We start from the raw sequence: 21,540 nt of genomic DNA, 5'->3' as shown, positions 1-21,540 counted from the left end.
TGGTCATGGTGTATGATCCTTTTTATGTTTTTTTGAATTCGGTTTGCTAATATTTTGTTGAGTATTTTTGCATCCACGTTCATCAGGGATATTGGTCTGTAGTTTTCTTTTTTGGTGGGGTCTTTGCCTGGTTTTGGTATTAGGGTGATGTTGGCTTCATAGAATGGGTTAGGGAGCATTCCCTCCTCTTCTATTTTTTGGAAAAATTTAAAGAGAATGGGTATTATGTCTTCTCTGTATGTCTGATAAAATTCCGAGGTAAATTCATCTGGCCCGGGGGTTTTGTTCTTGGGTAGTTTTTTGATTACTGCTTCAATTTTGTTGCTGGTAATTGGTCTGTTTAGATTTTCTCTTTCTTCCTTGGTCAATCTTGGAAGGTTGTATTTTTCTAGGAAGTTCTCCATTTCTCCTAGGTTTTCCAGCTTGTTAGCATATAGATTTTCATAGTATTCTCTAATAATTCTTTGTGTTTCTGTGGGGTCCGTCGTGATTTTTCCTTTCTCGTTTCTGATTCTGTTGATGTGTGTTGACTCTCTTTTTCTCTTAATAAGTCTGGCTAGAGGCTTATCTATTTTGTTTATTTTCTCGAAGAACTAGCTCTTGGTTTCATTGATTTTTTCTATTATTTTAATCTTCTCAATTTTATTTATTTCTTCTCTGATCTTTTTATGTCCCTCCTTCTGCTGATTTTAGGCCTCATTTGTTCTTCTTTTTCCAATTTCGATAATTGTGACATTAGACTATTTATTTGGGATTGTTCTTCCTTCTTTAAATATGCCTGGATTGCTGTATACTTTCCTCTTAAGACTGCTTTTGCTGCGTCTCACAGAAGTTGGGCTTTGTGTTGTTGTCGTCATTTGTTTCCATATATTGCTGAACCTCCATTTTAATTTGGTCGTTGATCCACTGATTATTTAGGAGCATGTTGTTAAGCCTCCATGTGTTTGTGAGCCTTTTTGCTTTGTTTGTACAATTTATTTCTAGTTTTATACCTTTGTGGTCTGAAAAGTTAGTTGGTAGGATTTCAATCTTTTGGAATTTACTGAGGCTCTTTTTGTGGCCTATTCTGGAGAATGTTCCATGTGCACTTGAGAAGAACGTGTATCCTGTTGCTTTTGGATGTAGAGTTCTGTAGATGTCTATTTGGTCCATCGGTTCTAGTTTGTTGTTCAGTGCCTCTGTGTCCTTACTTATTTTCTGTCTGCTGGATCTGTCCTTTGGAGTGAGTGGTGTGTTAAAGTCTCCCAAAATGAATGCACTGCATTCTATTTCCCCCTTTAGTTCTGTTAGTATTTGTTTCACATATATTGGTGCTCCTGTATTGGGTGCATATATGTTTATAGTGGTTATATCCTCTTGTTGGACTCAGCCCTTTATCATTATGTAGTGTCCTTCTTGATCTCTTGTTACTTTCTTTGTTTTGAAGTCTATTTTGTCTGAAACTAGTATTGCAACACCTGCTTTTTTCTCGCTGTTGTTTTCATGAAATATCTTTTTCCATCCCTTGACTTTTAGTCTGTGCATGTCTTTGGGTTTGAGGTGAGTCTCTTGTAAGCAGCATATAGATGGGTCTTGCTTTTTTATCCATTCTATTACTCTGTGTCTTTTGATTGGTTCATTCAGTCCATTTACATTTATGGTGATTATTGAAAGATATGTACTTATTGCCATTGCAGGGTTTAGGTTCGTGGTTACCAAAGGTTAAGGTTAGCTTCTTTACTACCTTACTTTCTAACTTAACTCGCTTATTGAGCTATTATAAACACAGTCTGATGATTATTTCTCTCCCTTCTTATTCTTCCTCCTCCATTCTTCATATGTTGGGTGTTTTCCTCTGTGATCTTTTTAGAAGTGCTCGCATCTACAGCAGTCCCTCTAAAATACCCTGTAGAGGTGGTTTGTGGGAGGCAAATTCCCTCAACTTTTGCTTGTCTGGGAATTGTTTAATCCCTCCTTCATATTTAAATGATAATCGTGCTGGATACAGTATTCTTGGTTCAAGGCCCTTCTGTTTCATTGCATTAAATATATCATGCCATTCTCTTCCAGCCTGAAGGTTTCTGTTGAGAAGTCTGATGATAGCCTGATGGGTTTTCCTTTGTAGATGATCTTTTTTCTCTCTCTGGCTGCTTTTAATACTCTGTCCTTGTTCTTGATCTTTACCATTTTAATTATTATGTGTCTTGGTGTTGCCCTCCTTGGGTCCCTTGTCATGGGAGATCTGTGTGCTTCTGTGGTCTGAGAGGCCATTTTCTCCCCCAGTTTGGGTAAGTTTTCAGCAATTATTTCTTCAAAGACACATTCTATCCCTTTTTCTCTCTCTTCTTCTTCTAGTATCCCTATAATGCAGATATTGTTCCTTTTGGATTAGTCACACAATTCTCTTAGTATTGTTTCATACCTGGAGATCCTTTTATCTCTCTCTGTGTCAGCTTCTCTGTGTTCCTGTTCTCTGGTTTCTATTCCATCATTGCCTCTTGCATTTTATCCATTCTGCTTATAAATCCTTCCAGAGTTTGTTTCACTTCTGTAATCTCCTTCCTGGCATCTGTGGTCTCCCTCCGGACATCATCCCTTAGCTCTTGCATATTTCTCTGCATCTCTGTCAGCATGTTTATGATTTTTATTTTGAATTCTTTTTCAGGAAGACTGTTTAGGTCTATCTCCTTCTCTGGGGTTGACTCTATGATTTTGGTCTGTTTCAAATTCTGCCTTTTCATGGCGATAGAGATAGTTTGCGGAGGTGGCGCAAGTGATGTCTGGAAGAACGTCCCTTCTTGTTGGTTTGTGGCCTTCCTCTCCTGGGAGAACAGCGACCTCTAGTGGCTTGTGCTGGGCAGCTGTGCACAGACGGGGCTTCTGATTCTTGCCCAGCCGCTATGGAGTTTAGCTCCGTGGTTGCTGTGGGCATGGCTTGCCTTGGGCTGCTGATCCGATATGGCGGAGCCGCGTTGGAGGGGAAATGGCCGGGAGGCTGTTTATCTCCGTGAGGGGACTCCGAGCTGCCCTGCTCTCCAGGGGGTTAGGGTGCCTAGAGTTCCCCGGGATTCCCAGCTGCTGGGCTAAGTGTCCCGGGACGCTTCCGTCCAGCTGTGGGGTCCCTGTCCCTTTAAGACTTTCAAAAAGCACTCACTTTTCTTTGTTCCAGGGGTACTGGCTGCAGGGACCCACTCACAGGTCTTACTGTCCTGTTTCCCTAGTTTCCAGCACCCCACGCATGCACTGTGTCTGCACTCTGATGTGGATGGCTAGGGCTGGGTGTTTAGCAGTCCTGGGCTCCCTCTCCCTCCCCGCTCTGACTCCTCTCCTCCCGCCGGGAGCTGGGATGAGGGGCGCTTGGGTCCCGCTGGGCCGCGGCTTGTATCTTACCCCGTTCGCGAGGCGCTGGGTTCTCGCAGGTGTGGATGTAGTCTGGTTGTTTCCTGTGTCTTCTGGTCTTTTGGGAAGAGTTGTATTTGTTGTATTTTCAAAAATATATGTGGTTTTGGGAGGAGATTTCCGCTGCTCTACTCATGCTGCCATCTTGTCAGTCTCTCTTATCACATCTTCTTTATCCATTCATCTACTGAGGGACACTTAGGCTGCTTCCATTTCTTGGCTACTGTAAATAGTGTTGTGATAAACATAGGGGTGCATATGTCTTTTTGAATCTGGGATTCTGTATTTTTAGGGTAAATTCCTAGGAGTGGAATTCCTGGGTCAAATAGCATTTCTATTTTTAATTTTTTGAGAAACCTCCATACTGTTTTCCACAATGGTTGAACTAATTTACATTCCCACCAGCAATGTAGGAGGGTTCCCCTTTCTCCACATCCTCGCCAGCAATTGTTGTTGTTTGTCTTTTGGATGTTGGCCATCCTAACTAGTGTAAGGTGATATCTCATTGTGGTTTTAATTTGCATTTCTCTGATAATTATCGATGTGGAGCATCTTTTCATGTGCCTGTTGGCCATCTGAATTTCTTCTTTGGAGAAGTGTCTGTTCAGATATTCTGCCCATTTTTTAATCGGATTATTTGTTTTTTGTTTGTTGAGGTGTGTGAGCTCTTTATATATTTTGGATGTCAACCGCTTATTGGATATATCATTTATCAATATATTCTCCCATACTGTAGGATGCCTTTTTTTTCTACTGATGGTGTCCTTTGCTGTGCAGAAGCTTTTTAGTTTGATATAGTCCCACTTGTTCATTTTTTATTTTGTTTCCCTTGCCCAGGGAGATATGTTCATGAAAAAGTTGCTCATGCTTATATTCCAGAGAGTTTTGCCTATGTTTTCTTCTAAGAGTTTTATGGTTTCATGACTTACATTCAGGTCTTTGATCCATTTCAAGTTTACTTTTGTGTATGGAGTTAGTCTCAAATGCTTTTTAAGATGTTAATTTTAAGATAAAATCTGATGCTTTTGGAAAGTTGGTACAGGAATGAACTTGGGCAAGCCTCCTCCGTTTGTCTATAAGATGAGGAAAGAGCAAGGTGTGTAAAGGGAAATACATCTGTCCACGGAGCTCACAGGAGCAATAAAGGTTAGCCACCCACCTCAAGTATCTCCCTGATGTCATAACACTGACTACTCCATTTATTGCCTCACAAATTCAAAATGCTAATTTTATTATCTATTAAGTAAAAATTTTAGAAAAATTTATAACTTATCTATTTCCTAACTTATCTTTAAGAAAAACACATATATACTGCATTTCCAAATTTATTTTAATCTCCTATTTAATATGTATTGAAAAAATCCCCACTATTCCAAATCCACTACCAGGTCAGAAGGAGAGGTAAAGCCCTGAGTCTCCACAGCTCAGAAAGCAGTACTGTTTAAAAAAATATCTCTTGAATATAAACATGAGGAACTTTTTCCTGAACACATCTCCTTGGGCAAGGGAAACAAAATCAAAAATGAATAAATGGGACTACATCATGCTAAAAAGCTTCTGTACAGCAAAGGACACTATCAGCAGAACAAAAAGGCATGCTATAGTATGGGAGAATATATTTGTAAATGACACATCTCACAAGGGGTTAACATTCAAAATATATAAAGAACTCATTTCCCTCAACACCCAGAAAGCAAATAACCCTATTAAAAAATGGGCAGAGGATCTGAACAGACACTTCTCCCAAGAAGAAATTCAGATGGCCAACAGGCACAGGAAAAGATGCTCCAGGGAAATTCAATTAAAACCACAATGAGATATCACCTCACACCAGTTAGGATGGCCAACATAGAAAAGAATAGGAACAACAAATGCTGGTGAGGATGCAAAGAAAGAGGAACCCTCCTACACTGCTGGTGGGGAATATAAGTTTGTTCAACCATTGTGGAAAGCAGTATGGAGGTTTCTCAAAAAACTAAAAATAGAAATACCATTTGACCCAGGAATTCCACGCCTAGGAATTTACCCTAAGAATGAAGCAGCCCAGTTTGAAAAAGACATATGCACCCCTATGTTCTTTGCAGCACTATTTACAATAGCCAAGAAATGGAAGCAACCTAAGTGTCCATCAGTAGATGAATGGATAAAGAAGATGTGGTACATATACACAATGGAGTATTATTTAGCCATAAGAAGAAAACAAATCTTACCATTTATAACAACTTCGATGGAGCTAGAGGGTATTATGCTCAGTGAAATAAGCTGGTTGGACAAAGACAAGTACCAAATGATTTCACTCATCTGTGGAGCATAGGAACAAAGCAAAAACTGAAGGAACAAAACAGCAGCAGACTCATAGATTCCAAGAATAGACTAACAGTTGCCAAAGGGAAAGGGACTGGGGCAGGGGTGGGTGGGAAGGGAAGGAGAAGGGGAATAAGGGGCATTACAATTAGCACACATAATATGGCAGGGGAGCACGGAGAAGGCAGCATAGCACAGAGAAGACAAGTAGTGATCTATAGCATCTTACTATGCTTATGGACAGTGACTGTAATGGGATATGTGGTGGGGACTTGATAATAGGGGGAATCTAGTAATGTTGCTCATGTAATTGTATATTAATGATACCAAAAAAAAAAAATAGACAGGATGTAAAATAAAAAACAAAAATTTACCATGTAAAACTAGTACAGTCCTAGGTCATCTTTTGAACTATTTCGTTACCAACTCAAAACTCAGCCCTGGTTGCCAGTTAAACATTTGTAAGTCATGATGGAGCCTTCCAGATGGCCTTCCACTTCGTACTGATGTAGCCCCATGTGGGGTGAGCGCAGGCTGTTCCTGTGTGCCCACACACACTAGCTGCTCACTGTGCGCATGGAGGCCTCAGGATCCCTATGGATGTGGTGCTGCCAGCAGGCACTATAGTCACCAGGGATGGGACTGCAGCTGAAATGCTTCTTCTCCCAAAGCTAGGTAATAAATTGACCATAAGGCTCCACAGATGTCACAGACTATAGCTTAGATTGCATGGGCAGCAAGTTGCTACAAAACATTCCTGTTTCTATCCCAAACATACCTCCTCTTCTATTTCTCAGGGTCCCTGTTCAGACACAGTGTTCTTCTTGACACCCTCAGAGAAAAATGAGTAAATGTGAACACTCTTTCATACAGTTTTAAATTATGCCTTTTCCTAAAATGTAGTAGAATTCCATTCTGTTTAGGAAAAACTATAATGCATGCATTGCACACATGAATGTATTTATATAAACAGGGATATGTCTTTAAGTTCTGCAAAGTTCACTTTCACTAGAATAAAGATACTAACCTCTTTTGTCATTAGGCTCAGGGTCTCCTCTGGATACTGCTCTATAATCTCCAGTAGTCTGGGAAACTTCAGCCTGGCTTCACTGGAATGTAATTTTAAAGCTTTCAACATTTTGTCTACCACAAGAGCTGGATATGTCTGTAGTTCTACATACTCAATAACTGCCAAGGACAGGAAAGAAGAAAACAGTGGTCAGTATATCCACTTATACATAAATCATAAATTTAACAAGTGGTTGTATGCTCTCTTTTCAGTTTGTACTTTGTAGTATGCTATTTTAACAACTGTTTTAAACAACTACTTTAGATCAACAAACACCACAGACAGTTCTGACTATATGTAAAAAGTTTCTACTTCGAAGCTGAGCTCTTCTATGATATTCTGCATTCTGTACAGTTTGCTTTCTCAGTTAGGAACATAAGGGGCAGCTGCTAGTTATTCCAGGAGCAAGAGGCAGGCCACATAAGCCAATAATAGCAAAGCTACAAGCAAAATATGAAAGTGTAAGTGTATAAGTTAAACAAATGGAAAGATAGGAGATAGCTTGATATGCAGGTTGTATTGCTCAGAGATGTCACTGCCTCTTAAAAAGAAAAGACTCCTCTCAGAACAATGTCATTTAAAAATAAGCAAGCAAAGAGGAAACCAGAAGTATCCACAAAACCCTTCAGATTTTGTGCTAATGATGTGATACACCAAGTGCTCTCATGTGTTCACCTGACAAATTCTCTTCCTTCCTGCGGAGCTGCTGGTCACAGAAGTCCACCAGCGTCATGTAAGCATCTATCACCCTGGCTGCAAGTGTCCAGCCCCCGGTGGAAGGCTGGGCCTCCTCCTCTGCCGACTGCACAGCCTCAGAAAGGTGATGGAATGCTCTCTGGTACAGACCCGCAATCACCTGGAATTCACAGAGATCTCAGAAACCTGTCAGTGTGACTCAAGTCTTCTGGACGAACCCTACTTTCTACTTGTGATGAAAAAGGAAAAATACTTGTGATTTGTTAGCCATAAATAACCCAGAAGACTGGGTAAGTGGAAAAGGAAGAGTCTGTCCTTATGGTGAAAGAGTGAACAATTCCAGGGAGATCCTCAGCACCCAGAAACCCGCCAAACAGAAAGCAGCCCAGAGTGGGCCAGACAGCCACTAGTCATGAGACGGCCCTGGAGGGCGACAGGGGTCACACAGCCCTGTCAGAAGAGAAGGAAGCTGGCAACTTATGCTCCACATTCTACACAGAGTTGGTTACGTTATGGGGGAAGAGGCAAGCTTTCCAACCAAAGTGAGGTGCAATGTGGGGAGATGAGGGGGCTGGAAGCATCTGAAAAAAGTGAAACAAAGCACTAAGTAAAAAAGTGGGAATGACTGATTTGTCCCACAAGCTATGGGATGTCTGATGCTGAGATTCCATTAACAAAACTCATGGAAGAACTGTCTACATAAATCCAACACCAATTTCTCATTTTTAATACTAAAAAAATGGTATCATTCAAATAAACAGGAAACGTGGAGTATACCAATTTTCTCATAAGAAATTTGGCTGTGCAGAAATGCCAAATATGTTTCAAAAACAAAGGCAATCATCATTCTTCATTATTTCTTTCATGTAGCCTGAAGGTTGCATATCCAAATATACGACACACAAATATAGAAAGCTTCTTCTTTCACTATTCACTACCTTTTCTGCATTGTCTGAACTGGATCCAGAAAGCTCTACAATTCTTCTAGCTTTGCTTTCCTCGATTTCAGCAAGGCAGGTTGGCTCACTGCTGAGAGCATTAGCTATGATCCTGTAAGTTGTACCCAAGAGAACGTTCTGTTCACGGAAAGCCAGGGTATTTTTGCTTAGGTAGCTTGATGTGTTCTCACCTGTTCGATTAAACACACACACATCATTTTTCTGTAAGTAAATGAATATCATAAATTTAAAAAAAGATATTCATAGTGTACAAAAGTTGTTTTCCATTAAGAAATTAAAATAAATCTTGAAGGTATAAAAAACTGACTTCAAACATTGGCTAAGGCATTTCTTGAACTTGATTAATTAAAAATGTTCTTTGTTAACAGTGACTATATCAAAGTCCACAGAAGCTAAGCAGTTAAAACACTGAATAAACTTTTATTCAAGCATCATTATTCTACATTTTGTCAAAGCTCCTAATTGTATGTATTGCAAAGAATAGAAATTGGCTCTTTATAAAGTATTTGTATATATACACTAGTAATCCAGAGTAGGTTTTAAAATGGAAACTGTGACCGATAGCTAACAAAGCAACAAACTTCTGCAGTTAAAGGTCTAGCTCTGTCTTACTGTGCAGCTCTGGGGAGGGAGCTTACCTAGCCCTGGTCAAGCCTGCAGCTTGCAAGGTGCAAGAAGGGGACACAAAGGAGAGAGTCACCTAGGAATTGCCCACCAAGCACACTGCCCTGCTCATTCACTGGAAGATAATTCTTTGCCACATATATGGTTTCTCAGAACAAGATCATAACTACTGGCTCCGCTTATTTCTTAAAGGCCATTACAAGCTACCTCCACACTATAAGTTCTGTATTAAAGCATTATTATTGTGAGTACTAGCGCTAATATCAGCAAACGCCTCCTCCTCTCCCCCATTCCCCACCTTCAAAAACCCCTAAAAATATTTAAGCAATCATAAGGATGAGCTTCTGATTCTGGGATTAATATGGAAAAGCTGTTTCTCCTTTCTGCACTTCCACCGAGCTGATGCTCTGATGTCACACCCTGTCCTGCTGAAGAGCTGACCTCAGGAATATGGTTGCCAGTGTGCTCCACATGGTCTGTGTCCTTGGACATACGGCAGCAGAGCAGACACACTAATCCAAGACCCACAGAGGAAGTTTTTTTCCCTTCAGTCTTAAAGGCTATACTATTATAAAAAGGCTTTTGATATTTAATTTTTAATAAAGCAGTTCCTGTAGGTAGACATCAACTTTTCCTACATGTATGTAAAAATAATTGAATGATTAGACCTGTAATTCACATAACTATTAAAGAGAAAAAAATCTAATTTCAATTTTATTCTATAGATAAATAAATAAAAGCTCCAAATTTCATATTCAATACGATTATTTGGATACAAAGCACCTAGGCTCCAAAAACTTAATACATTATGAAGACTTAATTTCCAAATGTCAGATAAAGCAGCACAAAGAACAGTTTTAGAAGACATATAGACATAATATAAAATATCATTCCTGAGCTTATATAGAAAGAACAGTCTCATACCCAGCACAGAGACTGTTTTCAGCATGCTGAGAACCTGCTCCAGGTGGCCCCGGGCCTGGCTCTGGCTGTGGCTCAGCCGGCAATAGCTGTGCACCCACTGCACCAGCCAGTCTGCTCTGGTCCTTGACTCTCTGCGCAGCTCCTTCAGTAGTTTCATGGCAAGTGAGAAATTGTTCTATATAATAGAAGAGAGAATGGGATGATAACTTAGAAAGTTTCTAATTGGCCTGCTTCCCTCTTTGTATGATACATTCACCTTCGAGCAGCTAGTTCATTTCCTGAGCTCGCATGATATGGATGCCCTTTTATCTATTGTAGGGAAATAATTCACATGTAAAGTGTACAGCTCAATGTCTTCTAGTATAGTCACACAGTTAAGCAAACTATCTAATTCCAGAATATTTCATCAACTCAGAAAGAACCCTTTGTTCCATGAGTATTCACAACCCCATCATCTGAGCCACTGTCAACCACTAATCTATGTTGTTTCTATGGATTTGCCTATTCTGGACATTTCATATCAATGGAATCAGAAAATATGTGGTGATTTTGTGTCTAGCTTCTCTCACTTAGCATAGTGTTTTCCAGGTTCGCCCATGTCATAGTGTGTATCAGTACTTCATGGATGAATAACAATATTCTATTGCATAGATATACCACATTTTTACTTATTCATTTTTCTACTGGTAGACTTTTGGGTTGTTTATATCTTTTGGCTATTTTAATAATGTTGCTATAAACATCTGTGTACAGATTTCTGTGTGGTTATATGCTTTAATTTCTCTTAGGTGTATACCTAGGGGTGGAACTGCTAGGTTAAATGGTGACTCTATGTTTAACTTTTTGAGGAAATAAACATGAAACTCTTTTCTACAGCAGCTGAACCATTTTATATTCCCACCAGCAATATATGCAGGCTCCAATTTCTCCACATCCTTACCAACACTTGTTTCTCTTTGATTACAACAATCCACATGGGTGTAAAATGATATCAAAATGGTTTTGACTTGCATTTTCCTAATAGCTAATGACATTGAACATTTTTTCCTGTGTTTGCTGGCCATTTGTGTAACTTCTTTAGAGAAATGCCTGTTCAGATCCTTTGCCCATTCTTTAGTTGTATTGATTGACTTTCTATTGTTCAGTTATAAAGCATTCTTTACGTAATCTGGGTGGTAGACTCTTAAAAGATATGATTTCTGAATACTGTCTCCCATTATATGGGTTGTCCCTTCACTTTCTGGAGTGTATCACTTGAGGCACAGAAGTTTTAAATTTTTGTGTACAATTTATTTTTTATTTGGTTGGTTATGTGGATTATCTTTTAAATCTATACACCTCTAACTCTCTGCCAATCTTCAAAAGCCATTTTCATCAGACCTATGCCTTCCTAATTACCTTTCAACTACCCATGCTAAAAATATAAGTCATCCTCAACTGCTCTTCCACTGTAATGAGAGCTAATGAGGTGGTGGGAGATAATGGGCAGGGACTTCTGGAAAAAATGCATCTTCTTTTTTTCTGCAGGAAACAGAGAGAATTATATGTAATTCCAAGAAGATGTAGCACAGAAGTAAGATATGAACATGCACAGCCATTTCCAACTACAAAGGGTGAGCCTGGAGCTGCCAGAGATTCACTATATAGAACCTGAGGACAAAACCCGGTATGATGGAAGAGAGAATGAGGGAGAGAAGCAGGTCCCTGGTGACATTATTTGAAAGCCAGTTCTTTCTAGACTTTTCATTTATGGGAACTGATAAATTTCCTTCATTTACTTAGGTTTTGCTCTGGATTGGGCTTTTTTTGCTATTTGAAAGGTAAAAATATTCCTAACTGATATATACCCATCTCAGACAAAGACCTGTGAACATTTAAACCTACAAAACAGAAATGTTAATTATTTCCTCTAGAATAACATTCTCTGCTTTACAATAGCAATCAATATATGGAAATTAAAAGGGCAAGCTCCCCAGTTTATTCAAATATGATTTAATTACACGAAAAATATTACTTAACACATTTAAATAGTTTATATGCAAGTTTTAGGCACAGTATACATATATCAAAAAAGATCTTAGTATCAAATTATAGATTTCCACAAAATAAACCTAAATATAATCTGTAACTAACTGGCAAGCAAGCACTCATTTTGTTAACAGATCAAACCTGATATGAGGTTTATTTTCTTTTTAAATGACAAAATAATAATTTTGAAATAATCACCAAATATATAATTAATTTTAAAGTCTTGCTGAACAATTTTAATCATTTCTTCAAGTTTACTTCCTTATAAAAAGAAAAACTACTGACTACTCAATTATCTTTAAGCTTCAGATTTTAAAGAAAAGCTGTTTCAAAAAAAGCTAATATAAGAAAATTCTGTGATACAATAAAGAAACACAAATGAGTCCCCACCTGTGTTCTTGCACTTTCTACCATCTTCATCCTCATGGAAAACTTACAGCTCTTAACCAGAGAGCTGACGTCTTCCTGCTCCTCCATGTGCAGGCTGTCACCAGGACCCCCATCTCCATCCATGCTCATACTGTTATCATCTGGAAGGAGAGTGAGTCTTTCCTCTATTTTGCTGAGAAAGAAACATCTACACAGAACAAAGAAAAAAATGAGAATTAATACCAGAGACTCATGAAAGACATCTTGGACATGCAAGAAGCTACTAAATAGCATTCATAGAAAAATTCTGGCTATTAAACTGCTGCTCATTTTTTAGACTATAAATGCACAATCTATGTACTGGATTTAATCCCCATTTTAATTAACCAGCTCTTTAAGGATATTTTTCCAGATATCATGCATTGCCTCCACCTCCACAGTATAAAGCATTTAAACTCACAATTTTCTCTTTTAATAAATGGGTAACACATCCTGTGTTGAATCAAAAGCCATTTACTTCCTTATATCTCCAATCTAACGTCCTACTCCCAAAGGTGAAAAATGTAAAGTAGCAAACAAGTTACAACCACTGAGAATATTAAAAGATAAAGCTGTTTTGCTATAAAATTAGTTTTATTTGTATCGTAATTTACATCTTTGTTCCAGTGACTTCATCATTTTCCTTGTCAGTAATACCAAACTTACCACAAAATTCACCCCAATTAATAATCAACTAACTCTCTGCTTCTCCAGTAACAAATTTCAATTTTCTTAGAAAAAGCCTCTCTACTGATCTGCTTCTGTGTTCCTCACCCTCAACCCAACACATAAGTGTCCCCTTCCTCCCAAGAACCACTACTGTTTTTTAAGTTCTCGTTGTTTTTAATTGTAAGAATAAACAAGTAAAGTGGTATAAAATTGGTACTTGATAACTATTTCAACAAATAATGAATGAAACCTAAATGTCACTCTACCTGTATGAATAAAGTACCCTGGGTGCACAGAAAGGGGAGGGGGGATGAGTTAGGGAGGTGGGTAAGCTTTCACAAAATGAGACAGACTTTTTCCTGGGCTTTGAAGAATGCATTTCATTTCTGGTGGTAGAGGAGGTAAGGAAGCTCCACATGGAGGGAACAAATTAAACAAAGGCAGAGAAGTGTTATAGTACATGATGTCCTTGTATCAGACTGGGTAGGATGGAGCCAGTAAAAGAACCCCTTCCTGGAAATAACAGAGTTCTGGTTCTGGCACGGCAGTATGAGCCCCCCACAGCCCATCCTTCTGCTGATAGCAATTAGAAACTCTAGAAAAAACACAAAATACAACCACCTGAGAACTCTGGGAGTAAGTAAAAGATGGCAGACTGTATGTGCAGGGAAGTCAAAACTGGGAGAAAGTACTGCCATTGGGATGAGTTTCCTGTTTTTTCTTTCTTTCTCAAGTTTTGCCATAAAGGTAACTAACTGTGGTTGTGGAATGGTGAGACAGCCCAAGGGACTAAGATTTTAACAGAAACATGGTGTACTGTACCTAGAGAAACCTAGAAAGGAGCCTGGGCAGAACAAAGATTGCAGTAGGAATCCTGAAGGGGAGAGCCAGTGAAAGAGTCCTGCAGTTCTATATCTGAAGTATGCATGTGCAGGACTGACTAGAACCTGAAGGAAAGTCTAGAAAACTGAGCTGAGATTTGAAGCAACAGAAGGCAAGATGGAATCTGCTATCCAAATCTAATGGGGCTGATTGCTTGCTAAAGCAAAATAATTTGCATTCTCCTGAGGATTATATAAGCACTGAGTCCACACAAGGAAACATCCGCAATTTCTAAGACATAATAAAAAATTAAGTGATATGCAAAGAACCAGGAAAAATGTATCCATACTCAATGGAAAAGACAGTTAATATATGTCAACTTTAAGATACTTGTATGTTGGAATGATCAAATAAAGGTCTTAAGGCAGTTATTTTAACTAAACTCCAAGAAGTCAAGAAAAATACACATGAAATAAATGAAATGGTAGATATCTCAGTAGAGAGAGTATAAAAAGAGTCAAAAGAAAACTTTCCAACTGAAAGATACAATAACTACAAAACATTCACTACACAGACTTAATGAGGAATGAAGACAACAGGAAAATGGCTGTGAACTTTAAGACAGATCAACAGAAATCTAATCCTAAGAACAAAGAAAAACAATATAGAAAATAATGAACAGAGCTTTAGGGACCTATAGAACAATGTCAAAAGGTCTAATAAATGTATAATTGGCATCCCACAAAGACAGAAAGAAAAATGGAGGCCAAAAAATTTGAAGAAACAATGACAGAAAAATTCTCCAAATTTGGTGACATAAATATACAGATTCAAGAAACTCAGTGAACCTCTGGCAGGATAAATTCAAAGAAAACTACACCTAGATACATCATAAGCTGCTGATAACCAATGATGAAGAGAAAACAATTTTGAAACCAGTCAAAAACTATGATATATTACGTACAGGGGAACAACAACAATCTGAATAACTGTGAGTGCACTTCAGAAACAAGGAGGCCAAATGATAGTACTGGGGAGGAAGGGGGAACCACCCGGAGTTGTATATCCAGAGAAAATACTTTTCAGGAATGATTGTGAAATAGACATCTTCAGATAAAGGAAAACTAAGAATTCATGAGAGACATACCTGTAATACAAGAATCACTAAAGGAAAATTTTTAGCTGAAGGGAAATGATATCAGAAGAAAATCTGGATCTTTAGGAACAAATTATGAGCATCAGGAATAGTAATATGAAAAGACTTTTCTTAAGTTCTTTCGAATATGTGTGGCTGTTTAAGCAAAAAAATATAATATCTGTCAGTGTTTTCACTATGTGTTTATACATATATATATATATATATATATACAATGAAACACACACATATATCAGTACGTCATTAATTCAACATAATGATAAAGACATTTAATGAGGAAGACATAACAATTATCAATGTATATATGTCTAATAACAGTGCAAGATGTAATAAATAACAATAGAGTTAGAGGGAGAAACAGGTTCACAATCATGGTATGAGATTTTGAAATTTCTCTCTCAGATGCTGAAGAACATACTGATCTAACCGAAATTTATAAATATTACATTCAAGAACTGCAAAATATTCCAAGCAAGGAAGCTAATCCATAGCTCCACCTACTGCTGAATGCACCCCAATACTGCCACCCCAGAACCCTAATCACAGTGCCTGGGAATCTATGTAGCCAACCCTGCAACCCTGACTACAGTGGCACTTCAACAGAAAGCCCAGTCAGCAGCCCTGTGTCTGCAAAACCAATATGATAGCCCTATTTAACCAGGGAACTTGTGCACAGTTCTGCCTGGTGTCCCCAAACAAAGAGCCTTGCCAGTCTTGGGGCTTATTCTGCAGCCCCAACCAGACAGGAAGGTTAATTTTCATAGCCCACCTACTGCTGAATACAACTTCCAGCCTGGCCTGACTAGGAAACTTAACCAGAGCTCCCAGGAATCTGTGTAGCCCATCTTGAAGTCCTGATTACATTACAGAGAACCCAGCTGGTGGCCCTGCACATCTATAGGGGCAGGACAGTAGCCCATCAGGCCAGGGAACTTAGTGCACATTTCTGCTTAAAATTATTCCAAACAAGACCCTTGCCAGCCTTGGGGCCTCTACTGTGGCCCCACATGGGTAGGAAAACTAATTTGTAGTTCTACCCACTCCTGAACAAAGCCTTCAGCTTGCCTGACAAGGTAACTTAACCAGAGCAAATGGGGAGCTGTATGGCCCAATCTACAGCCCCACTTACAGTGGTATTTGAGCAAAGAGATAGCCAGTGCTTTTCCATGTCTGTAGTGCAAAACTGGTGGCCCTGTCTGGCCACTGAATTTGTTGCGTAGTACTGCCTGATTTGGGTCCCCAAACAACAAGCTGGGCTGGCCTTGGGGCCAGTTTTGCAGTCACACCTCAGCGGGAAAGTTAATTAATAGCCCTACCTACTGCTGAGTGTAGTACTCAGGCCCAGCCATGTAGGAAGCCTGACCATAGACTACAGGCAACCATAGAGCTCATCCTACAGCTGCACTAAGGCAGGGAACCAAGTCAGCAGTCCTATCCAACTGCAGCCAGCAGCAATCCATTCCCCCTTACCTCAGAGGTCAGGCAGTTTTCCTGCCCCAGAATAGACCCTGACAGCTAGCCCCACCTGTCTGAAGACATTACCAGCTGACACAACCCCAAGCAGAGCTGACTGATGAAGGACTGTCTCAATCAAAGTGAACCTGTAAAGTCTGGAAGAGAAGACCACTTACTCAAATGTGCAGCTATGAGTGTAAGGAATCAAAGACCACAAAAATCAGGTAAACATTATGTCACCAAAGGAACTAATATAGCTCCACTAACTAGCCCTAACGAAACAAAGATCTATAAACTGTCAAATAATTCAGAATAACCCTTTTAAGGAAGTTTAGTGAACTATAAGAACACACAGACAGCTAAACAAAATTAGCAAAACAATGCATGAACAAAACAAGAAGTTCAACAAAAAAAATAGACCCCTTCAACAAACAAACAAATCCTAAATCTGAAGAATACAATCACTGAAGAATTCAGTAAGAACTTCAAAAGCTGACTCAACCATGCGGAAAAAAATAAGAATGAAATTATCCAGTCAGAGGAGCAAAGAATGAAAAGAGTGAAAAAAGCCTATGGACTTCTGGGGCAACATAAAAGAAACAAAATACCTATTAGGGAATTCCAGAACGAAAAGATAAAAAGAAAGGGACATAAAGTATATTTAAACCAATAACAGCTGAAAACTGCCCAAAACTGGAGAGATAAATGGATTTCCAGATTTATGAAGCCTAAAAGATCCCAAATAGGTTGAACACAAGTAGGACTACACTAAGACACATTAAAATTAAATTGTAAAAAACTGAAAGACAGGCTGCTCCCTCTCTCTGGGGGCAGCCATTTTCTTTCAGACAATAAAATCCCCTGCATGGGGGGAAAAACAAAACAAAACAAAAAAAACTCAAAGACAAAAACTTTTGAAAGCAGCAAAAGAAAAATGACACATCACATACAAGAACCCCCAAAAGAACAGGTGGAGTTCTCAAATGAAACTTTCCAGGACAGGAGATATTGGGATGATATATTCAAAATACTGAAAGAAAAAAATCAAGACTATTGTACCCAGCACAGCTGTCCTTCAGAAATGAAGAAGCATAAAGACTTTCCTGAGCAAACAAAAGCTGAGGGAGTTCATTATAAGGTAATACACCTGCCTTATAAGATAATAAATGCTAGAAGGAGTTCCTCAAGCAGAAATAAAACAATGGTGTAAAAACATGAAATTAGTATTATAAAATGCACTGGTAATGCTAAGTATACACAGTCAAAGTCAAATTCCCTAATATGGTAATAGTGGTATGTAACTCAATTACAATACTAGTTTAAAGGTTAAAAAAACAAATGTATTAAAAATAACAAATATTACTATTCAGACATAAGAAAGAAAGAAATCCTACTATATGCAACAACATGGATGGAGCTGGAGGATATATAAGCCAGGCGGAGAAAGACAAGTATCAAATGATTTCCCTCATTTGTAGAGTGTAACAATGAAGCAAAACTGAAGGAACAAAACAGCAGCAGACTCACAGACTCCTAGAATGGACTAGCAGTTACCACAGGGGAGGGGTTAGGGAAGGTGGATGGGGAGAGAGAGAGAAAGGGATTGAGGGGTATTATGATTGGCACACATGGTGTGTGGGGGATCATGGAGAAGACAGTGTAGCACAAAGAAGGCAAATAGTGACTCTGTGGCATCTTACTACACTGATGGGCAGTGATGGCAATGGGGTACGGGGGTCTCAATAATATGGGTGAATGTAGTACCACATTGTTTTTCATGCGAAACCTTTGTAAGAGTGTATATCAATAATACCTTGATAAAAAAAAAAAGAAAAAAGAACCAAAATTACAATAACATGTTACTGGATGTGCAATATAAAAAGATGCAAATTGTAACATCAGTAACTTAAAATTTGAGGGAAAGGGGAAGCAAAATTATAAAGCATAAGAATGCTACCATAGTTAAGCTGTGATTAGGTTAAAATAGGATTATAAATATAAGATATTTTATGTAAGCCTCATGGTAACCAAAAAGGAAAGATCTGTAGTACTTATACAAAAGATCATGATAAGAAAATCTAAACAGACAAATTACCAGCAATGAAATTGAATTGGTAATCAAAAAACTACCCAGGAACAAAACCCCCAGTCCAGATGGAATCAATGCTGAATTTTATCAGACGTTTAGAGGAGACATTATACCCATTCTCCTTAAAGTTTTCCAAAAAATAGAAGAGGAGGGAATACTTCCAAACTCATTCTAATGAAGCCAGCATCACCCTAATACCAACACCAGGCAAAGACACCACAAAAAAGAAAAGTACAGACTAATATCCCTGATGAACATAGACGCAAAAATACTCAACAAAATATTTGCAAACCAAATGCAGAAATACATCAAGAGGATCATACACCATGATCAAGTGGGATTCATCCCAGGGATGCAAGGATGCTACAACATTCGAAAATCCATCAGCCTCATCTACCACATCAACAAATAGAAGGACAAAAACCATATGGTCATCTCCATGGACACTGAAAAAGCATTTGACAAAATTCAACATCTGTTCGTGATAAAAACTCTCAAGAAAATGGGTACAGAGGGCAAGTACCTCAACATAAAAAAGCCATATACGATAAACCCACAGCCAACATCATACTGAACAGCGAGAAGCTGAAAGCTTTTCCTTTAAGATCGGGTACAAGACAGGGATGCCCACTCTCCCTACTTCTTCTCAACATGTTACTAGAGGTCCTATCCACAGCAATTAGACAAAATAAAGAAATACAAGGAATCCAAACTGGTAAGGAAGAAGTCAAACTGTCACTGTTTGCAGCTGACAAGATATTGTACATAAAAAATCCTAAAGAATCCACTTCAAAACTACTACATCTAATATCTGAATTCAACAAAGCTGCAGAATACAAAATTAATACAAATAAATCTGTGGCTTTCCCATACACTAACAATGAACTAGCAGAAAAAGAAATCAGGAAAACAATTCCATTTACAATTACATCAAAAAGAATAAAATACCTAGGAATAAACCTAACCAAGGAAGTGAGATACCTCTACCCTGAAAACTACAAGACACTCTGAAGAGAAATTAAAGGGGACACTAGCAAATGGAAACTCATCCCATGCTCTTGGCTAGGAAGAATTAATATGATCAAAATGGCATTGACAGATTCAGTGCAATCCCTATCAAAATACCAACAGCATTCTTCAAGTAACTGAAACTAATAGTTCTAAAATTCATATCGAACCACCAAAGACCCAAATACCCAAAGCAATCCTGAGAAGGAAGAATAAAGTGGGGGGGGGGATTTTGCTCCCCAACTTCAGGCTCTACTACAAAGCCACACTAATCAAGACAATTTGGTACTGGCACAAGAACAGAGCCACAGACCAGTGGAACAGAATAGAGACTCCAGACATTAACCCAAACATATATGGTCAATTAATATACGATACAGGAGCCATGGACATACAATGGGGAAATGACAGCCTCTTCAACAGCTGTTGTTGGCAATACTGGATGGCTACATGTAAGAGAATGAAAATGGATCATTTTCTAACCCCATACACAAAAGTAAATTTGAAATGGATCAAAGACCTGAATGTAAGTCATGAAACCATAAAACTTAGAAAAAATCATAGGCAAAAATCTCTTGGACATATACATGAGTGACTTCTTCATGAACATATCTCCCAAGGCAAGGGAAACAAAAGCCAAAATGAACAAGTGGGACAATATCAAGCTGAAAAGCTTCTGTACAGCAAAGGAAACCATCAGTAGAACAAAAAGGCATCCTACAGTATGGGAGAATATATTCATAAATGACATATCTGATAAGGGTTTGACATCCAACATATACAAAGAGCTCACACACCTCAACAACCAAAAAGCAAATAATCTAATTAAAAAATGGGCAGAGGACCTGAATAGACAATTTGCCAAAGAAGAAATTCAGATGGCCAATAGGCACATGAAAAGATGCTCCACATTGCTAATTATCAGAGAAATGTAAATTAAAACTACAATGAGATATCACCTCACACCAGTTAGGATGGCCACTATCCAAAAGACAAACAACAAATGCTGGTGAGGATATGGAGAAAGGGGAACCCTCCTACACTGCTGGTGAGAATGTAAATTAGTTCAACCATTGTGGAAAGCAGTGTGGAGGTTCCTCAAAAAACTAAAAATAGAAATACCATTCGATCCAGGAATTCCACTCCTAGGAATTTACCCTAAGAATGCAGCAGCCCAGTTAGAAAAAAGACATATGCACTCCTATGTTTATCACAGCACTATTTACAATAGCCAAGAAATGGAAGCAACCTAAGAGTCCATCAGTAGATGAATGGAAGTTGTGATACATATACAGAATGGAGTATTATTCAGCCATAAGAAGAAAACAAATCCTACCATTTGCAACAACATGGATGGAGCTAGAGGGTATTATGCTCAGTGAAATAAGCCAGGTGGAGAAAGACAAGTACCAAATGATTCCACTCATCTGTGGAGTATAAGAACAAAGAAAAAACTGAAGGAGCAAAACAGCAGCAGAATCACAGAACCCAAGAATGGACTAACAGTTACCAAAGGGAAAGGGACTTGGGATGATGGGTGGGAAGGGAGGGATAAGAGGGGGGAAAGAAAGGGTGCATTATGATTAGCATGCATAATGTGGAGGAGGGCACAGGGAGGGCTGTACAGCATGGAGAGGAGAGGTACTGATTCTCCAGCATCTTACTACGCTGGTGGACAGTGACTGCAATGGGGTATGTGGGGGGTTCTCGGTGATGGAGGGAGTATAGGAAACACAATGTTCCTCATGTAATTGTAGATTAATGATACCAAAATAAAAACAAAGAAACAAAAAGAAGATGTGGTACATATACACAATGGAATATTATTTAGCCATAAGAAGAAAACAAATCCTACCATTTGCAACAACATGGATGGAGCTAGAGGGTATTATGCTCAGTGAAATAAGCCAGGTGGAGAAAGACAAGTATCAAATGATTTCACACATCTGTG

At 38.7% G+C, this 21,540-nt stretch overlaps 1 protein-coding gene across 3 annotated transcripts in view; it reads right to left on the bottom strand.

Annotated features, from left to right (window-relative positions):
* Nucleotides 1-21,540, bottom strand: part of PRKDC (protein kinase, DNA-activated, catalytic subunit) — a 214,933-nt gene that overhangs the window by 19,309 nt on the left and 174,084 nt on the right. For all 3 annotated transcript variants that reach the window (XR_005032648.2, XM_036925479.2, XM_057498091.1), the window contains exons 69-73: nucleotides 12,373-12,559; nucleotides 9,955-10,129; nucleotides 8,386-8,576; nucleotides 7,427-7,607; nucleotides 6,710-6,870 (exon numbers count right to left, since the gene is read on the bottom strand). Coding sequence is in view for 2 of the 3 variants with exons in the window: in XM_036925479.2 (XP_036781374.2) it covers nucleotides 6,710-6,870; nucleotides 7,427-7,607; nucleotides 8,386-8,576; nucleotides 9,955-10,129; nucleotides 12,373-12,559 (895 nt within the window). In the remaining variant the exon portion in view is untranslated. The remainder of the gene's footprint in view (nucleotides 1-6,709; nucleotides 6,871-7,426; nucleotides 7,608-8,385; nucleotides 8,577-9,954; nucleotides 10,130-12,372; nucleotides 12,560-21,540) is intronic.

The sequence above is a fragment of the Manis pentadactyla genome, chromosome 3, assembly GCF_030020395.1.
Source record: "Manis pentadactyla isolate mManPen7 chromosome 3, mManPen7.hap1, whole genome shotgun sequence".
Lineage (NCBI taxonomy): Eukaryota > Metazoa > Chordata > Mammalia > Pholidota > Manidae > Manis > Manis pentadactyla.
Note: the sequence above shows the minus strand (reverse complement) of the source record. Positions and strands in the feature narration are given on the sequence as shown.